This window comes from Sander vitreus, chromosome 13 (genome assembly GCF_031162955.1).
Source record: "Sander vitreus isolate 19-12246 chromosome 13, sanVit1, whole genome shotgun sequence".
Lineage (NCBI taxonomy): Eukaryota > Metazoa > Chordata > Actinopteri > Perciformes > Percidae > Sander > Sander vitreus.
Window position 1 is genome coordinate 7,282,128 of NC_135867.1, and position 15,564 is coordinate 7,297,691.

At 42.3% G+C, this 15,564-nt stretch overlaps 1 protein-coding gene across 2 annotated transcripts in view; it reads left to right on the top strand.

The window, feature by feature from the left end:
* klf8 (Kruppel like factor 8) overlaps positions 1-15,564 on the top strand; it is a 66,668-nt gene that overhangs the window by 27,258 nt on the left and 23,846 nt on the right. For both annotated transcript variants that reach the window (XM_078266725.1, XM_078266724.1), the window contains exon 2: positions 8,889-9,236. In XM_078266725.1, the coding sequence (XP_078122851.1) occupies positions 8,889-9,236 (348 nt within the window). The remainder of the gene's footprint in view (positions 1-8,888; positions 9,237-15,564) is intronic.

Below are 15,564 nucleotides of genomic sequence, written 5' to 3' on the forward strand. Positions count from 1 at the left end.
CCCACTAGGTTGGAACCTGAACTTGGACTGCTTTTGCATTCGCTACACTGATAAATTATCATTTTATATCTGAATGCTATCAACAGCGTGTCGGGAGGATGTTAGACGCCGCTATGAACTGAGATTGAACCCAAAGCGGCATGAGCAGGCAGTCATTAAGGGGAGAAAAAAACTTTCAGCCTGTCTTTTAATTTCAATTATTTCTCTTCCTCTTCTCTTGCTGATTGTTCTCTTAGTCACATTGAAGCTGCTGCTGTATAGTTTAATAACAATACAATTGAAGGAAACAGTCTAACAGAATATGGACAGAAACTACAAATTTGAGCCAAATGGAGCAAGTTCTTGTAGTTCTTTATCTGCACTTCTCATGAAAAGGACTGATGTGTGTGTGTGTGTGTGTGTGTGTGTGTGTGTGTGTGTGTGTATACTGTATGTGTGTGTTCCTTCAATAGAGTTTATTTGGAAATGCTTTGGGAAAGTGCTGCGTGTGCGTTCATGGGTGTAGGGCATACGTGAACCGTGTACATGTACATATGGGCATGAACAGAGTGCGGCTGACTGGGGCAATCCCCCCCCCCCCGCTCAAAAACACACACACACACACACACACACACACACACACACACACGCACACACGCAGAGGGCCGGGGGTGTTGGAGAGAGGCAGCAGTGACAGAGAGGAGAGCACTGACCCAGATAGTGTCTCTGTCCCACCCTCTCTCTCACGCGCACTGTAGCTCAGCAAGAGTTTTTATTTTCCAGCGAGTCTTTGTGCAATAATGGATTTAAATCAGCTGGTTATGTTTTTGATTATTCTAGAAATGTCTGTCAGAAAATAGTAAAACATATCATTAACAACATCCCAGAGTCTAAGAGTATGTCTGCAGCAAACCTGTTAAAGGAGAATTTCTGCCAATTTTTACATTAATCTTGATCGCTATAAATATGCGTGTACTTTCGATTGAAAAAACCCTGACCCGAATCGGTGCAGGCAACACGGAGTAGCTGCAGCTACGTGTACAAGCTTCCACTGAGCTAAAACGGCAATTGTCAGGGCAGGTTTTAGAGTGCCTTTGTTCAACTCAGACATTGTTTTAATTTACCTACCCTGTCTTAGCCTGTGGTACCTAGCTCACCCTGTTAGCTGCTAGCTGCTATCTCTGCAGGGTAAATTGATACAGCCTAGCTAGACTATCTGTCCAATCTGAGTTTTCTGTTGCACGCCTAAAACAACTTTTGAACGTACACGTTCCACCAAAACAAGTTCCTTCCTGAGGCTATTTTGCAGAGGCGCCGTTGCTCCGTAGGGCGCTTAGCACCGCCCAAGACAATTGTCATTGGTTTAAAGAAATGCCAATAAACCAGAGCACGTTTTTCTTCCATCCTGGAATGCTGTGTGGACTCGCCAGACCCTCCTCCGCAGCGCTGGCTGTCGTTTGACTCTCGAATCAGGTCATAGAAAGGTTTGCTCTTTCCTCCACTCTGCAGTGACAGTGAAAAGGTCCCATCTCTGTCTGTCTGTCTCTGTCTGTCTGTCTGTCTGTCTGTCTGTCCTCTCTCTACCCCCATCCTGACTTCCTGTGGTAGGATCAGAGGCTGACAGGGTCACACCCACCCCACCCTTCTTATTCCTGGAACTCCACAGCGGGACCCCTCCTCCACACACACATGCAACATGCGCATATATGTTCACTCAGTCTATCACTATCTACCCACACACACACACACACACACACACACACACACACACACACACACACACAGCACAGACAGACACAAACACACACACGCACACACTCCTGGCCCCCTCACTGTGCTACTTCCCCTTCAAGTCGGATTTGCAAAAGATTCTCAGTGTTTCCTTAATTCTGTTCGGAGCGGTAGAATGGGTGTGGTTTGTATGCTGAAGCACAGCTACAGAAAGTTCAAACGACTTAAAATTTTAATTCACCATTCAGCAAAGTATCGCAAATATCAACCATGTTTGATGCATGCATGTCTCACTTACGTAAATCATAGTTGTGGCTCTTCGAAATATCAGGGCACCGAGCTTCTGACCTGCACTTGAACTAGTCTTGTCTGTAAATGGGCGACTGCCCTTAGGTGTTCAGTGTGTTTTTCTTCTTCCATCTTGGAACATCACCACCAAGGTCTCAGCATCCTCAGGAACAGCAAATAATTACATTTTCTAAAGCCACATGACAGACTTGGTTTGGTGAAGGAGCGACTGAAACCTTTTTAATGCTAACGCCTCCATTATAGGTCAATCTGTAACCAGTCTGGGCCTCATGTGCGCACCTTTACTTCCTTTCTACTGAAATGTGTCCAAATAACCCTCAAAGTGCCATACAATCTATAAAGATGCATGACCTCCCACTAGGTTGGAACCTGAACTTGGACTGCGTTTGCATTAGCTACACTGATAAATTATCATTTTATATCTGAATGCTATCAACAGCGTGTCGGGAGGATGTTAAACGCCGCTATGAACTGAGATTGAACCCAAGCGGCATGAGCAGCGTCATTAAGAGGGAGAAAAAAACATTCAGCCTGTCTTTAATTTCAATTATTTCTCTTCCTCTTCTCTTGCTGATTGTTCTCTTAGTCACATTGAACCTGCTGCTGTATAGTTTAATAACAATACAATTGAAAACAGTCTAACAGAATATGGACAGAAACTACAAATTTGAGCCAAATGGAGCAAGTTCTTGTAGTTCTTTATCTGCACTTCTCATGAAAAGGACTGATGTGTGTGTGTGTGTGTGTGTGTGTGTGTGTGTGTGTGTGTGTGTGTGTGTGTGTGTGTGTGTGTGTGTGTGTATGTGTGTATATGTGTGTGTATACTGTATGTGTGTGTTCCTTCGATAGAGTTTATTTGGAAATGCTTTGGGAAAGTGCTGCAGTGCGTTCATGGGTGTGGGCATACGTGAACCGTGTACATGTACATATGGGCATGAACAGAGTGCGGCTGACTGGGGCAATCCCCCTCCCCCCGCTCAAAAACACACACACACACACACACACACACACACACGCACACACGCAGAGGGGCCGGGGGTGTTGGAGAGAGGCAGCAGTGACAGAGAGGAGAGCACTGACCCAGATAGTGTCTCTGTCCCACCCTCTCTCTCACGCGCACTGTAGCTCAGCAAGAGTTTTTATTTTCCAGCGAGTCTTTGTGCAATAATGGATTTAAATCAGCTGGTTATGTTTTTGATTATTCTAGAAATGTCTGTCAGAAAATAGTAAAACATATCATTAACAACATCCCAGAGTCTAAGAGTATGTCTGCAGCAAACCTGTTAAAGGAGAATTTCTGCCAATTTTTACATTAATCTTGATCGCTATAAATATGCGTGTACTTTCGATTGAAAAAACCCTGACCCGAATCGGTGCAGGCAACACGGAGTAGCTGCAGCTACGTGTACAAGCTTCCACTGAGCTAAAACGGCAGTGTCAGGGCAGGTTTTAGAGTGCCTTTGTTCAACTCAGACATTGTTTTAATTTACCTACCCTGTCTTAGCCTGTGGTACCTAGCTCACCCTGTTAGCTGCTAGCTGCTATCTCTGCAGGGTAAATTGATACAGCCTAGCTAGACTATCTGTCCAATCTGAGTTTTCTGTTGCACGCCTAAAACAACTTTTGAACGTACACGTTCCACCAAAACAAGTTCCTTCCTGAGGCTATTTTGCAGAGGCGCCGTTGCTCCGTAGGGCGCTTAGCACCGCCCAAGACAATTGTCATTGGTTTAAAGAAATGCCAATAAACCAGAGCACGTTTTTCTTCCATCCTGGAATGCTGTGTGGACTCGCCAGACCCTCCTCCGCAGCGCTGGCTGTCGTTTGACTCTCGAATCAGGTCATAGAAAGGTTTGCTCTTTCCTCCACTCTGCAGTGACATTGAAAAGGTCCCATCTCTGTCTGTCTGTCTGTCTCTGTCTGTCTGTCTGTCTGTCTGTCCCTCTCTACCCCCATCCTGACTTCCTGTGGTAGGATCAGAGGCTGACAGGGTCACACCCACCCCACCCTTCTTATTCCTGGAACTCCACAGCGGGACCCCTCCTCCACACACACATGCAACATGCGCATATATGTTCACTCAGTCTATCACTATCTACCACACACACACACACACACACACACACACACACACACACACACACACACACACACACACACACAGACAGACACACAAACACACACACGCACACACTCCTGGCCCCCTCACTGTGCTACTTCCCCTTCAAGTCGGATTTGCAAAAGATTCTCAGTGTTTCCTTAATTCTGTTCGGAGCGGTAGAATGGGTGTGGTTTGTATGCTGAAGCACAGCTACAAAAAGTTCAAACGACTTAAAATTTTAATTCAGTGTGTTTTTTTTTGTAATTTACTGCTTATGTGGCTCCGTCTGAACTCCACCTAGCTGGAGCTCCAGATTAGGTTTAAACAAGCGCTAAGGAATTATTTGCAAATCCTATTCGATCCAGGTCTGGCTACAGCACTTTACTCCTCCAATCCAAAACCTTTTGAGCAGATTTATTTTGGACTCTGTAAACAAGAATTCTCGGGTCATAATAGTGCTAAGACAAGTATGCAGAATTTAAGGCCTTTCGATGTAGCTAAATATCACACACATTTGTTTTCAAATTTGAAATTATTGCTGCATATGAAAGCTAAGAATGGTGTGAGATAAGATAATTTGTATATGACATAAAACATGAAAAAGTCTATGAAATGTTTTTTTTTAATTGATCAAAAATCATTTTTTTTTCCGAATGTCAGACGCTCAAACCTCTGTAGATTTGAAAGGTGGCTATAAAAAGTTGGTAGTTTCCTTAAAGGAGTTTTGCTCTTCAGCTGTGCCGTTCGCAGACAAAAACAAGACCTAAAAATGTCAACAATGAAGCTTTCACAACTAAAAGGGGTGCTTCGTATCATCTAACTGTCGAGCATCAAATGTGTTTAAATTCTATAATTTATTCGCAGAAATTCCCCCAACAGCTTTGGGATGAGAAAACATATGATCCAGAATGTGATTTGGCTGAGTTTCCATCCTGTGACAGCCAATCATTGTTAACATTTACATTACATTACATTTACATTGTTTGTTTTTCCGTTGGGTAAATGTACAACTTGATAAGACGAGATTAGAAGAAGGTGATGAGGGTGTCTGACTTCATTCAGGATCTGTTTGATTGTTGAAGGAGAGACATTTATATTTAAGATACCTCCACAGAACTGAATGTGCAGGTCCAACATGAAAGGCAGAGAAGAAGTGGCCAATCACAGAAGAGAACAGATGTTAACGAGGCCAGCAAAGGGGAACAGTTTGAAAACATCATGCTGGAACAAACCCCCTAAACCCCCCCCAAAAAAGAAGATAATGGACAAAAGAGAATGCACTAGTACATGACTTTTGTTGGAACATATTTATTGAAGACCTTTCAGATTCCGGTTGTTTAATTACCATCCTTTCCACTCAGTCAGTTTTGCTCTGCACATCTTGTTCATTTTTGCAATCCAGACTTCTTGAACATATTTCACTAATGCATTCACTAGTGATTCACATGTAATTAAATGTGTAACGATGGAAAACCTAACTTACCCTCAGTGTTTAGCTGGCTGAAAAAAATGCTCAAACTCAATGGTAGCGGTCTTACATGGTCTGTTTGGCCTTTGACTGCCGTAATATGTGGTATGAAGACCAATAGATAGAAAGTACAAGATGCTTAATATGTTTTAGGGAGGTTGTTTGGTGTAATTTCGGAGCCTGGCTCTGTGTGAGTTGTTGGTTGGGGGGAAGGTGTGGCATCGAGCTGCGTTTACCTTTGTCTAGAGACACAGAGGGGGCTCTGTCCCATCACAATGGGACTGAGAGACCAGTGTGTGTGTGTGTGTGTGTGTGTGTGTGTGTTTGTGTGTGTGAGAGAGGGGTGGTGCTTGCAGCCACACCCAGACTGATTGGCTGAGGCCACACCTCACTGTGGAATCCCTGAGACTCTGGTAGCCTACAAACATGCAACAGTCCTAGATACCAGGCACAACACAGTACACAAAATAAATGGATAAAAAACACTTGTTAGTATCACTGTAGGAAAGTCCAGGGATTCTGTCATTTTTAGGCTGACATGGACTGTTTATCATGGCTTCTCTAGGCACTGGATTCAGGATGAAGAAAAATCAGCTCTGTAGAAATGTTTGTTTCCAATTTTTGAAGTATACGGCACAGTAAGTACATTTACTCTAGAACTCTACTGAATACATTAACTAAACCTTTAATGTCTAAAAAAAACTATCAAACCGTTAACATGTCTATTCTTTATTACTTTATTACTGTTAAAATGTCATCTTTTACAAAAGTTATTCAAATGTCAAATGATTGTTTCTGTTCCTTAATATAACATTTAATTAAATTAAATTTCTAGAGGCATGTGGATCGCTAACACCCCTTATCTTTACAGATGGTAGATATAGATATCTAGATATAGATTATATGGTAGATACTGTACATAGAACTATTTCACCTGATAAGTTGTACAGCAGTGTCGCTACTGCAGACAGGAAGTATAAAACAAGGGTGTGTATTTGAGTGTCTCTTGCACTGTGAGAAAGACGCTGTGAAGTAATTTCACCATTACTTCCTGTATGAAGCTTGCTCGCAAAGGATGACATGATCAGTACTAAGGCTACATTTACACTATTACGTTTTGGTTTAAAAACCTGGTATCTTTTGCTATGTTTACGCCACACGTCTGCGCTACTCTGGCGTTCCCGAGCCCCTAAAACGGAGACATTTGGAAACACTGCCGTCCCCGTTTTGGTTTGAAAACTGGAGTTGCTTTGAAGTCTGGACGGACGGTCCCTTTGGAAACGATGATTTCAATCTTATCGCTTAGGTAGGCTTACATACCTTTCAGTAACATTTCCACCTCGTCTGTCCAAGTTAATAAATCCCTGATCTTACTTTTTCGCCATTGTCGTTATTTTTCCAAAATATTTTCTGTATTTTCACCTTTTACATCCATGATTTCGAACCGCAGACAATCTGCTTTCTGACACACCCGGCACTTAGCATGCCCAGTGTATGCTAATGGTCATATGATATGCATTGTCAGACGTGTTAATATGAACGAAGTTTAGTTCTGCTACTGGAGTTAAAACTCTTGTGTGGATGGAGATTCTTTTTGTCTCAAACCGCCACTTGAAAATGAAAACGTAGTAGATGTAGCCATGCTGGATCGGTCAGTGTGACAGTCCTTTTAGTGTGTACAGGTTCACACAACACACACACAACTACGTTCATCTAACGACCAACAAGATGTTTCCGCTTGTGTTTAATCGTGTCAGGTTTACATTCCAGGCAAGTGGACGTAAAGAAATACAGCTCATTACATGTCATTTCAGCTCAAATGTGGACGTTCAGATCTCACAAAGTCAAATTTCTTTTCATAACCACAACTCTAAGAAATTCCCCTGAAACGTTGGCTGTAACCGCATTCGCATCAGCAACAGCCGAGTTTAAAGGGAGAGGAAAAAAAAATCAGAAGGGAAGTCATCTCTTTTACAACTTCCACTTGTGTAGATCAGCAGTGTTCAAAGTGGTGGGTCAGCAGAATCAGTCCACATGTGCAGAGAAATATAGAAGATATCAAAATGTAGATTATATTTCATATTGCACACTTGCTTACTTACTGCTTTTGAAGAGGATATGGTTTGTAGACTGAAATTACAACACGATGAAAGAAATTCTGCAGCTTTATTCACGTTGCTAGATAGACAGTTGAGGATAAAAATATTTTAGTACCTTCTGAGAAAAGTATCGTTTGGGTATTAACAGAGAAACCCAGCTCTATATTGTCCGTATCAACATATTTCAAATGATAACTGGTGCTACACTCACTTTATATTTAAGTCATATTATGCTGGCATTCTTTGGAAACCTTCAAGTAGATGATTTACATCCTAGAAAAATTCAAACATTTGTTTGGTGCTAGTAATTCTCAGATAGAGTCGTAGTACATTTAGATGTCAGAGAAAGGAATGCCCACCATAGAGAGAAAATGGAGAGAGAAAAGAAGAGAAGAGGTGTGTGCATTACTAGTGTCTGTGTGTGTGTTGAGTCCCTCTGCCTCAGCGCTCCCCGCTCCTCGCTCAGCTTCCAGAAAAGGGTGTGTCCGCCTGCCTGAGCTGAAAGGGAGGGAGGGGTCAGTTCACTGCTACTCCTCCCTGCTCAGTCTGTGTCTCTGTTATTTCTCTTTCGTTCTCATTCCCTCACTGGCAGCCTCAGGATTAGGCCTTTGTCTCTCTGCCTCCTCTGTCTCTCTCTTGGCCTTTAATTTTCTATCTTTTTTAAACAGAATGTGGTTCTGTGTGTGTGTGTGTGTGTGTGTGTGTTTTTACCCCCCTCTTCTGGCAGATTTTTGAGAAGGGGTTTTCTTTAGCCAGCTTTTAGAGCAGAGGTAATGCTTGTAATCATGCTTTTCCCCCCCTCCAAACTCAAGCATGCCATTTCCTGTCTTACTTCCTCTCCTACCTGTCTTCCTCCCCTCCTAGCCTCTTATCTGGTCTCCTCCTTTTTCACATTTCTTGCTTCCTTCTTTTTCTCCCCTCACCTACTTTACTCCTCATTCCTTCTTCAAATCCTTTAGCAAATCCCCTCCTTTTTCCCTCTCCTACTGGCCTGAAAGTTTGGGCTTTTTAATTTTTTTTTTTTTTACATTGTTCTCACCCTTCCTTCCCCTGTTTTCTCTGCCATTCTCCCCACCCCCTTTTTTTCACCACCTCTCTTCCCCTTCCTCAGCCCCTTCCTGTCTTCCCCTACCTTCTACCCTTCTTCCTCTATTTGTCACAGATCCCTCTCACCTTCTGTCTCTTCTTCTCCTCCTCCTCAGTGCCAGTCGACTCCTAAGCAGAAGAAGAGTGCTGTCGGCGCCCTGAAGAAGCAGAGGAGCCCGGCCAAGCAGAGCGCCCTGACCCAACAGCATCAACCGCCGCCATCGTCATCATCGCCACCGCAGCCGGCAGACCGGGAAGAGGAAGAGAAGGAGGAGGAGGAGGAGCCGGTGACCAGGCCTCGGCCGCCGCAGGAGGCGGAAGAGGAGGAAGCAGGCGAAGAGGAGCGAGAGGAAGTGGCGACACATTCTGTGAAGGAGAAGGAGGAGGAGGAGGAGAAAGAGGAGGGCGAGACAGTCATGCCCTCTGTACAGATCAAACCAGAGCCGGAGGAGATGGAGTGCACGGTGAGGAGGGGGAGGCAGGGTGGGTGGATGGAGGTGATTGGTTGATTGGTTAGAAGAGGGTGCAAGGTCTGTGGATGAACGGATAGATGAGATGAGAGTCTGGTGGGCGTGGGTAGGTGTGGCCGCCGCCCCGTGTCGCTCAGGTTCAGGCGTGTTTGATGACACAGAGTTAACCCTCCGGATTATAAACAACACAGACGCCGGAGCAGGATTTCATTATGTTTATACTTGGAAGCAATATTTACAAATGAGTCAGTGATTAACTAATTATATGTCAAATGATACTGCTCTCACTTCTCTTTAGTGTTCCGACTTAAAGGGGCGCTATGCAGTTTTGGAAATTTCTTCGCTGTTTTCTTGCTTTTTGCTCGCAGGTTTCTCTATAGAGCTCCCCCTACAGCTTTGGAATAGATATTTGGCAACACTGTTGTAAAAACTTGCTCGGTCAGTCTGCTGTTTCCTCTTTCTCTCTTTTTCCGACAATGCTTTCCTAGCTTTCTGCTTCTTTTTAGCCGGCTCAGCCATGACGATAGTGTGAAAAACTCCATTGCTACCTTGTTAGCCGGTTCCTGGATGGGGGCGCGTATGTGTGCAGTGCCGTGAAGCAATTCGTTACATCGCGAGACCTGATATCACGCGATACTTCCTGACGCTCGCCGGCCAAAAGTTGCAAGGGTGGTTTTTCCGCTCACAGGCGCTAGGGGGAAGCGAGACGACCACCGCTCAACCCGAAAAAAAAGTCATATAACCATTCCAATGACTCCGAAGCTGTTCAGTTAATGTAAATTAAGCTAAAAAAAAACTGCATAGTTCCCCTTTAAGGGAGTCCAGATTTGATCTTGATTGTAAATCAGAGCAATGGCCTCCATTTCACACCGACTGGTCAGACGATCAGACAGACTGTAAAAAAACCTCCAGGCTCAACGTATTTGGAAGAGAAAACAAATGCGAAACTGTCCAAAATCTTCCATCACAGTTGACATCCTGACTTCCTGCTCACCGTTGACGCACTGTACTCGTTGTAGATGTGCACGCACCGGTTTGATGTGCACGGAGGGATTATTACCAACATTTCAGGTGCGCTCAATTTCAGTTTTAACTCCAAATGATCATCTGCTTTCTTGTGTTATCATAACTGATACGACGGACAAAACTACAACAACAACAAGGTGTATCAATTTTTTGATCACGAAGCATTGGATTCTAATTTAAAATCAAATGCACTGAGCTGGGATATACTCATTTTAGAGGTTGGTGTGAATAGATCAAGATGCTTTTCTCTGACCAGGGTTTAAGTTGGGGTTTAGACCAAAGACAGCCCTTGTTAAATAATATGCAAGGAGCCGTCTCGGTAGTCATGTGTTGTTTCAGGTAAACAGTAGAAAAACAGCGTTCACGTTACAAAATAATCTACAAGCAATGTGTAATTATGCTGGGTGATGTTGCTTTGCATTGTGGCAAAAGTTGCGCCGGGATTCCTGTTTTTTTGGCAGAACCCCAGATTCAGTTGATCAAACAAACTGAAATGTAATCAGTTGTTTTACACCTTTTCTGTTCTCCAAATGGAATGGAAATTGATTTTTGAAAATCCTGTTGACGGAGTGAGAAACAGAGCAAAGGCGCTCTTCAAAACCTTATTAAAAACACACAAGGAGCTTCGGCATTTTGACTTTGAATGGGCGTTGATTTGACAGCCTGCTCCGAAATATTGAAAACATTGAATTTCTGCAGCGCTACTGGAAGTTGAAAAGATGCCTCTTACTGTCTTTTTGTGAAATTGGACACTACATATGAGTGAAATCAACTCAAAACTGTTTCTTATGTTCTTCATGAACATTACTCGAGTCCGTCTGTCATACTGTCATATTATAAAAAGAAAAGATGTCCTCAAAGCCGGGCGATTTGTGATGATTCATCCCATTGACAAAGCAGTGATATCACAACACATGCTAATTACACAACTTTTCTTCTTCTTCTTCTGCTGCGGCTACGTTTTTCTAACAAACCACAATCATAAAATGCATCTCTTCCTGTGCTGAGATTTTTTTCTCAGGAAAGGATGACTTTGCATCGAGATTTCATATCCGAAAGAAAAGCATTCACTTTTTTCTCATTAACTAATCAATGGTTTATATAATCTATAAAATGTCAGAAAATAATCCAAAAAAAACTGCCTTTTCCAGAGGCCAGGATGATGTCTTCAAATAGCTTTGTTAGTCTGTTAGTTGATTTCCAAGAGAGGAAAGGTGCAAATGGAGCAGATTTGAGAAGCTAAAACAAGACAGTGTTTGTAATCTCTGCTTGAGAAATGATTTTCATGATTGGAATGGTAGCATAAGGGATCATGCAACAGGCCTTTGACAGTAGGTTCAGCAGTTCCCAGAGCAGGGGGAAATCTCTGGAAAGGGAAAGTGAATGAGAAACACCTGCATTGTTCTCAGTAACTGCTGCTGCTGGAGAGCCTTTGAGCAAAGCATCAAACCCCCTATAACTCAGGACCTCCAGTAGCAGTGAATGGATGATGGCTTGTGTACTCTCTGGATATTTAAAGATCATGATGAGTGTTTCTGCTGTGTCGACGTGACGTCTGGAAAGTGAGGGAGAAGGAAGCGCAGGTTGTCCTGATGGTGGCTGGGAACAATTGATGGACGGTTGAAAAAAGACGTAGAAAGTCATGAAACCCACAGAACAAACAGACACGTAATTGCTCTCACGGCGTGTTGACATTTGCGGTTCTGCATTTCGAGCAGCAAAGTTGACCTCTTGTTTGTTTTAATCCTGAGTGACTATCAGGGAGAGCATCAGTAGAACGAGCTCCATTAAAAGAATAGTGAGGAGGTCAGAGGTCAGAGGTCACATCAGCCGCAGAGCTCCCTGACAACAGACTGCGTGAATCATTTTTAAGGAGAAAACCTCCCAAAAAGAAACCCCTGCAAGGGTTACCTTTCATGTTCCCTTAATGCCCCAGCGGTTTCATTCCTCAGGATCAAACTTTTTCAGCCCGACTGTGCTAATAAATTAAACTAATTTGGAGTGCAGAGCTACATCTTTTACCTTCTGATTTACGCTAAAGCGGGGGGAGTATAAAGCGACTCCTCTTTTTTTTTTCTCCAGAAGACTCGAATGCTGTATATAAACATGACAAAGTGTGCCCGTCTTTAAATCATAGGCAGACAATGTGATTTAGAGGAGGCAAAATAACATAACCACTTCAGACCAAAATAAGTTATTAAGTCCCCACTGCTATGTCTACCTATTGCCTCTGCTGTATATGTTTGTCATATCTTTGTTGGTTTTTTTCAGTCTGTGTTTTGCAGATGTTGTCATGATTTGACATAGACATTTTCAGCATTTGCAGCTGCATTTTGGACACTGTTTTAGTTGGCTCATGTTACTTTGATAACTGAAAGCGTGAAAGAGTGCCCAACAATTCCCAGATCTCTTTCATTAAATTACATTGCATTTATTTGGCAGACACTTTTTTTCCACAGCAACTTACAGAAAGTGCACTTTACCACATAAATACATAATTGAAGAATGTGTCTTACTTATTAAAACATCTTGTTGTTGTTAACTGATCACAGTTGAACATCTAGACCTTTATCCTGCAGGGTTTACAATAATGACTGATGTAAACAAACATTAAACAGCAGCAGACAATATTCATAACTAAATGTAGTTGTCGTTTGGGTTTGTCATAAATGAAGAGCCCTGCCAATCTTTTTGATAATGATAGGATAGTTTCAGTCTGTTGAGTTTTGTTTCCACCTTTGTCTACATTTTAATTATACCTTTTGGAATTTAAATTATTTATCATTAGTAACCATTATTTGGTCCACCTCTTGTCTTCCAAAGGACCACAATATGTTCTTCAAAATATATGTAGTGATGCATGGTTACCTGGCCAGCCTCATAGTTATTAGAAAAGACAAACTAACTTGTATTGGCTTATTTTTAGTGTTTGTCTGCTGGCTGGTTTTAATTGTGATTAGGGATACTAGGATTATTGGTGGCTAGACTTTCTGAATGCTGATTTAAAATAATAATGAGTAATGAAAATTTTGGGAGCCCTGGATGAGCTGGCAGGTCGGCAGCGCAGACGTGCTGCTACACCTATGTCTAACTTTAGTTGCGCCACACGTAATCGGAAACAGATGAGGATATAGAATAAAGGGCGTGAACTGTAATCAGGTGAGGCCTGTAAGAGTTACAGGCACGCTATAGCAGCCATTAACCCAGCCTACATACTGAGGAAGGAGGGAAGGGTGTTGTCAGCTGGATGGGTGGAGGATGAGAGAGGTATGAAGACAGGAAGCCTAAAAGCAGAGAGGATAGATAGAAAAAGAGAGGATAGAGAGAAAAATAAACAATTTGGCGGTGAGGAGATAGATGAGGAAAGAGGGCAGATGGAGAAAGAGGTGGAGAGGGCATGGACAGTCAGATAAGAAAAAGGCTGCGCTGCAGGATTAAGACTGCCATCCATTTTGTCCTCCTCTGTGTTGCTTTCAATATTGTTTTTTGTTATCCATAATGTTGTCCTAGTGGGCTTTGTACAGCCAGCTGTAAGGAGATGCAAACTGAGGCTACCATTGGTTTTCATTAGGAAAGCTAACAGTGCAAACAGGCCTTCTTAGTGAAACTGAAAGGCAAGTGGAGCGTTTTTGTCTGTGGCCACACGATCAATTGAAATATTTTTTTTGGGAGTTTTGGCTTGGCAATGAGAACACACACATCAAAAACATTAGATTAATTCCTCCTCTGCTCCATGCTTATGCTTTAGCATACACTTTATAGAGGGGACACATTTAAAATAGTTTCTTTTATTTGTATATTTAAATTGCAAGTGATTTTAGTGTATGTCCTGTGGATTCATAACAATATATAATTAATCCAATATATTCAACCAAGTCTGGAACTAGTTTAGGTGAATACTTTAGGTATATTTATCCACCTGAGCAGAACATTTCTTTACATCCACTTAGCTGCTGACGGAAACAAAGCCTCTCCTCTATACAAGCAGTAAATCCACATGGCTAATTATTAATGGACATCAATGACGTCATCGGAACTTGATGATGTCTGCGTTCTTCATTCTTTCCGTGACCAACTGAACAATATACTGTAGTTGTATAGCCCTGCTGTAAGTTTTGTGCAGTCATATTTACCTGGGCTCAGCTGTGAACAGCCCCTTTTGCATATTCAGTATACAGAGTCATAACCCCTCCACCGCCAACTCTTGGTCACATAACAACAGGACTGGATTGCAAATGTGTTGTATAAAACAATGGAGCAGATGGAAGTGTTTCTGATAGTTACATACATAAGACTTCACACAATCACCACAAGTGACCAAAACGGCTCGATACAATATAAGTTTTTTTCACAAATTCCAGCACACCTCTAAAACTTATTTTTACAAGTTGTTTATTTACCAATTTAAAAAAAAGTACAATCATGAAATACATTATACTTAGATATTAATGTAGCTGAACCTGTGCTAAATTTAAAAAAAAGTCATTACTTAATGACTAATGAAAATAAATAATATATGAAATAATGAAAATAATAATGAAAATACAACTTCAAATTGACAATAATATCAGAGCATGATCACTCATCTGTGTGTCTGAAAATACCCTCAGACCCAAGAAGGCTACACATTTACACACTTTATATGCACCATTTTTTGTCTCTAAACTGTTCTGAATATACTGTTAGTTTGTCATTTCATTAAAATACTGTATCTAAAAAGCCCTTTTGAATTCCAACAATTTGAGTTGAAAGAAACATTGCACAAAGAAACCGATTCATATGCTGCTTTGAATGTTATTGTTCATGTTACATCATCTCAGTTGATCATTTCTTCTGCTCAGTAGAAGAACTGACGAGTGTGAAGGAAGTGGTGGGTGCAGAGACTGACCTATAACTCGACCACACAGGAGCCAAACACCTGCTGCTAAACTCCTGATTGGCTGAATTTAAAACAGCTTATATTTCAGAGAAAAAGCAGATTTATGTCAATGTGTTCTCATGAGGCTATGAGGGGTTGGGGAGATGGGGGAGGGTCTGGTAGAGCCCCATATGTGTGTGTGTGTGTGTGTGCGTGTGTGTGTGTTGTGTAGTGGCGTGGTGTGGTGTGGTTTGGGTTAAAAGGTAGGGGGCTGGGTGGAGTACTATTGCGTAAGGAATCATTAAGCAGAGAGTGTGTGTGTGTGTGTGTGTGTGTGTGTGTGTGTGTGTTGACCACACCTCTGTGTCTGCCTCGTACAGAGGGGAGTGGAGTTTCCTGTTCAAAGATAAAGTCTCCAGGAAGTGGGTCCTCCATTGG